This window comes from Netta rufina (genome assembly GCF_964035555.1).
Source record: "Netta rufina genome assembly, chromosome: 1".
Lineage (NCBI taxonomy): Eukaryota > Metazoa > Chordata > Aves > Anseriformes > Anatidae > Netta > Netta rufina.
This window is the reverse complement of record NC_140123.1, coordinates 169,815,146-169,820,546: the sequence shown is the minus strand read 5'-3', so window position 1 is coordinate 169,820,546 and position 5,401 is coordinate 169,815,146. Positions and strand designations below refer to the sequence as shown.

General features: G+C 38.4%; 1 protein-coding gene across 1 annotated transcript; it reads right to left on the bottom strand.

Annotated features, from left to right (window-relative positions):
* Positions 1 to 1,610: 1,610 nt before the first annotated feature.
* Positions 1,611 to 5,002, bottom strand: IFNG (interferon gamma; the record flags this gene model as incomplete). The annotated part of the gene is made up of 4 exons (XM_084305858.1): positions 1,611 to 1,733; positions 2,366 to 2,545; positions 2,909 to 2,977; positions 4,880 to 5,002. The coding sequence occupies 4 exons, from the start codon at positions 5,000 to 5,002 to the stop codon at positions 1,611 to 1,613; spliced, it is 495 nt and encodes a 164-aa protein (XP_084161984.1).
* Between the last annotated feature and the right edge of the window lie 399 nt (positions 5,003 to 5,401).

The following is a 5,401-nucleotide window of genomic DNA, read 5'->3' as shown; positions in this document are numbered from 1 at the left end:
TTTGTTATGACTATAAAATGAGGATACGAATGAAGGTGTCTTACCCCAGACAGCTAGGCCCAAGGGAGTAGAAAAGCCTGCAACAGTTACAGCTAAGCCCACTGGGCTTACTGCACCTAAACCTTGGGCATGGCCAGGTGTTACTGATGGAATTTATGGGTTCCACCGATGTTCAGGGTAGATTGGAAGTCCCATGTTGGCAGGAATCCCAAAGAAAGTCTGTCCCATTCCCTGTCAGCCCAAGCAAGTCTACTCCCAGATTGTCTGTCTGGTAACCACCTGGGGACCTGAAAATTTGAAAGTCCCACGAACTGCCCTTCCCAAACCCTAGCCTCCGAGACAACTCAAAGCCCAAACAGCCCTAGGCCTTCGTCTTGTACCACTTGCAAAGAGCCCAGCAGATCAGCCGACTTCCATCTAGGCTCCATATCTTTGAGTCTTTGATTTGCAGAGAAATTGAAAAGTGCTGTTTTTTGGTTTGCTTGTTTTGTTGTTTGTTTGTTTTGCTTGTGTTTTTTGTTGTTGTTGTTTTGTTTTTTAATCAGAGTAACAACGCATTTCAAATCATCAAAGCCTTCCTCGGAACAAAGTAATGTTTCTTCATCCAGAAGAAACAGAAGTTGAGGAACTGGAGGATTTTAGACCCCAGATAACTTCTGCCAAATTTCTTCAAACCCATTATCCATTCCCAAATCTTGGGCAGAAAGAGGGAAATTAAATGTGTTTTCATATGTCTGTACAGGGCCATTTTTGATGGCATCAAGCAAGATTAGAATTCTACTTTGCACAGAGATTCTGGTGAATAAATAAGCAAGCACATTTAATTAATCTATTTTTATTTAATATCCAAAAATTAAAAAGCTTTCATTGTGAAATTCAAACATTTAAATAATATTCCAGTAGAAAAATATAGTCCTTAAGATAAAAACATCCATACTGCTACTTCCAAATAAATAAATTGACATCAGACACATTTAGATGATTCAATACAAAAAAAAAAAAAAGACATTTTCATAATCAGTGAGTTGAAGTCAGTGCAATAGAGTTAGTCACATTTCCTGGAGTTGCCAAGTAGCCTGTCCTCTTAGTCATTTCAGTGCATAACAATAATTATCAGCAATAAATCACCAAAGCCCTGGTTCAGAAAAGTGCTTCAGCATTTTGCTCATCTCTAAGCATGTCTATTTGCTTGATTTGGATTTCGATATGCTTAGAGCTAAGCAGATATGCATGTGTTCTCCTGAGTACAGAAACTTTCCCAGCTTGCTGCCTCAAATAAGTGAAGGATGAGACTGATCAGGACAACACTACTTGGATACCTGGGTATCATGTCAGTTCAGTATTTCCACACGGAAACTGGGTAAACATCACCTCATTCTGTAATTTCAGATCAACAAACATGTAACAGATAGACAGAATTTTAAGACAAAATAATTTCTTACATAGCAGTAGGAGGTATAAATACTTTGATTGGTGTTTCTTTATAAATAATTATTTATAATACTTAAATATTAATAAATAGATGTATAAAAAGATCAATAAAAAGATTTTAAAAAATGTGCATCAAAAAAATTGTAAAATAATTCAGTACAAAAGGCCGTATGATGTCGTTAACATCTGCATCTCTTTGGAGACTGGCTCCTTTTCCTTTTGAAAGTCGAAGTCTCCACCAGTTTCTGTAAGACACTGAACAGCTCACTCACAGCCTTGCGTTGGATTTTCAAGCCAGTCAGCTGTTTTGAGTAAGAAACAAACAGAACGAAGGTCACACCAAGAGCTATTATTATTTACAGATCACATCCTACAATCTACGCTGCTAATGGAGCAGAGCAGAGAGGAACCAGCAGCTTTCAATTACTCTACCACCCAATTCCTGAAACAAAGAGCCACTTTTTCATATATCTTTTTTCTGCTTTCTTCATTACTTTGCAGCATGTTGCAGACTGGCTGTGTGCTGTGCAATGGAGGCACTCTACGATTATTACTGTGTTGCAATGCCATCTGAGTTACTAACAAGCGGTCAGCTCAGCCAGGGCATCCGTGTCAGCGGAGGTTGGTGGCTCACACCGCTGACACCCAGTAAGCCAGGTGTCCTCAGAGGCATGCTGTAGCCAGGCACAATTTTCCAACACAATTTATAATCACAAGGAGCTGCTGATGGTGCTTGTGTGCCAGACTCCGACGAGTCTCGGGTGGGCCGCCCCTGAGCTGATGCATGGCTGGAAACATCAAGTTTTCCAGCCCAAGCAGAGCCAGCCAAGGGTTACCAAATGGGTTACTAAACCGTTACTGGCCTGAGTCAGACTCAAACTGAACTGGAAAATATAAAGTCACGAGTGCCTTGGAGGCAGGGAAAGAGCCTTACCTGAAGGTTTGACAGTTCCACGAGGTCTCTGAACTTCTTATAGTCATTGGAAAGGGTATTTCTCAGAGTATTGAGCTGCTCAGATAAGTTTTTGATGTGTGGCTTTGACATGTCAGTTTTCTTTAGCATTTCCAAGTACAGGGTAACGATCTGGCTCAGTATGATCCTTTTTTCATTTCTCTGTTGAAGAATACATTCAAAAAGAAAAGTTTGTGAGTGTCCATCGAGAGGAAAATAAACGAAACTAAAATTCAGCATTTGGGGTTTCTCTCTGCCACTAAGGACAGGATGCCAAAGAAGATGCTGTAACTCATCTCCTGGGCTTACTGTAGCTCAGGACCAGCTGATGGTGCAGCACAAAGCACTTTGATCTTTATGAAGAGCATTTTAAGGCGGAGGTGTTTTCTCATTTTCAAGCTTCTAAAGAAACCTCTGCTTTTGTTTGTTCTACCCTGTCTGGTTACACTGGTCTTGGAGCTGCTTTTTACGAAAAGTGCCCTACAACATGTCTGAGATGCTTTGTCACATGTGGTTCTGACTTACCTCTGTCCAGTTTTTAACTTTCTCTATAAAAACAGGATTGCCATCAGCTACATCTGAATTACTTGCATTCTGCAACAGAGAACATACACATCTGTTATACATACAGCACTTATCACAAGGTAAATAGTGTTCTCCTCAAATGAGCAGTAAAAAACATAGACTTGTAATTTTTGCACCACTGGCCTATAACTACTACTGTGCTTTCACTTCTGGGCTTCTTTTCACTTCTGAGAGTATATTTTGCAAATACGTTCTCTAAGCACCAATTCACACTGGATGACTGCGTAGTAACAGAAACAGCATTAATCTGCTTTTAAATGTCTTCTCCTGCTATAAGTCATCTGAATAGAGACATTTAGCACCGTATGTTTCACTAAATGCTCTATGTAAGTTTTGGTATTGACAACTGAAAATTAAACTTAATAAGCTCAGCAGCTGTCTAGGCAATTGTCAGACCTGGTCTTGCCATGTTTTCTGATAAGTTGAAATCCACCAGTTTGTGGGCTTGAATTTACCCAGTCTTGGTAAAATCTCATATGGAACAAAGGCAAATTAACCATACTATAAAACTACAGTTTGTAAAACCAGAGAATAGCTCAGTAGCCCACAGTCAGACGTGGGGATACATAGGGGTTGTGGGCTACCAAAAGGCTCACAGGGTCTGAGTTTAACCATCAGGTGTTAGCCACACACTGTGGCAGATTCTAGGAAACAAAGAGCAATACAATTCTCCTACAAAGGAAAGGCAAGTTGAATCATTTCCTTTTCTCTGTGTGTATTTTTTTTTTCCTTGTTTTTTTTTTTTTTTTTCTTTTTGTATACAACAGTCACTATTTCCTTTTTTGTCTGCTTGGTAATTTAAATATAATGAGTGTAATGGGAAAGCTTGCAGGCTGACAGAAAACTCGTAGGCTGATTGGCTCCCCACACCAAACACCTTGCCGAGCCTTGGTTTGCACTTCTGAAAGGTGGTGAGCACCTGCTGCAGACTGCAGTTTTAATTTCTCTGCAAGAAGCTTACCACCGCTCAGGATCTCTCAGACAGAGTTATTTATATTCTACCGAGAACCTCTTTGATCTATGCTAATGAAAAATGTAAGATATAAATAAAAATGCTGAAAAATCAGAGCTGGAAATAGGAGAAAACTCTTGCAGTTAATTTCATGTGTTTAAAAAATATGTATGTATATTTTATATATATAGAGAGAGAGAGAGAATAAATGCTATTAACTAGAAGTGACTCTATTGTAGATCCCTTATCTGTGTGACTAATCCCAGCTAAAGTTAGCTGTGGTCTATTTTAATGCCTCCTGGATGGAGACAATTGAATTGATATTACAATTAAGTTATCAAATTTCTGTCTGAAAAGAAGTAATACCACTTAACATTCCCACACCAGATCAGTCAGAGATATGGAAGCAGGATGGCTGGAAGATGCTAAAGAATAAGCAGCAGTGACCAACCTTGGGCAACATATTATTGATAGTAACAAAAAGCACAAGATGCTTCTGTTAAAGTAAAACATTTTGCTTATATTGCAACTAATAATAAATCCTCTGTTAACTAAGCTAAAACTAATTCAGTGTCAGTAAATTGTAGCTGAATAGAATTGAATCAAGGTTCATTCATTCATATTAAATTACATTAAGATTTTTTTGTTATAAAATATTCCATGAAATCAAAAGACAAATGGAGCTGGTAGAAGCTCTTGTGAAAGGTGGAGTGCCCATGAAATAAATGCAAACTACTAAAATCATTATTGAAAAACTGAACCATGTTAGTGAATGAATAAAAGCTAGCAAAAGCAAAGAAATTGTCCATAATCTGGTTTAAAAAAAAAAAAAAATGTAACAAACATTAGTTCTACGATCCCTATTGGTACACATTGAGGTTTATGACAAGCAGTGCTCAAATCTGGATCTACAGCACAAGCAGAAGAAGAAGAGAAATGCAGTAGAAGACTGTACTTACAAAATCAGCTTTCAGTTTGTCTATGTCATTTTGAAGTTGACCTAGAAATAAAGCACTTCCAGAACATCCAAAATAAATCATGATGACAGAGAGAACAAACAAGCAGTAGGTCTGGCAAGTCATTTTCTTGGTGATAGTTCAGTTAATATGCTCAGGTAACTTCTGGGAGATGTCAGATCTAAGAGTAATGAGCTTCAACTTCTAATAGTTGTATCTTCTATTAGAAGAAAGTAGACGAGTGAACTTCATCTGACTGTCAGTGGTATTTATACCTGGTCTTGAATTTTTTTATTTCGTCATCACAGGCTGTGTATATTTAGCCAAGATAGTGTCAGATAAGACTTCGCTTTTGGCTAGTCGAGGGAATCCCTCGAAAGCATCTTTCTTAAAGTATGGTCCTGGAAAATTTTTCAGTGGTTCGTCAGAGGGTAACATTTACGTGACAGTTCTGAATTTTCTTTTACACGTGGTTGGGGAAAAGGAGGAAATTATGGTATGGGTTAAAGAGTATCCATTGTGGCT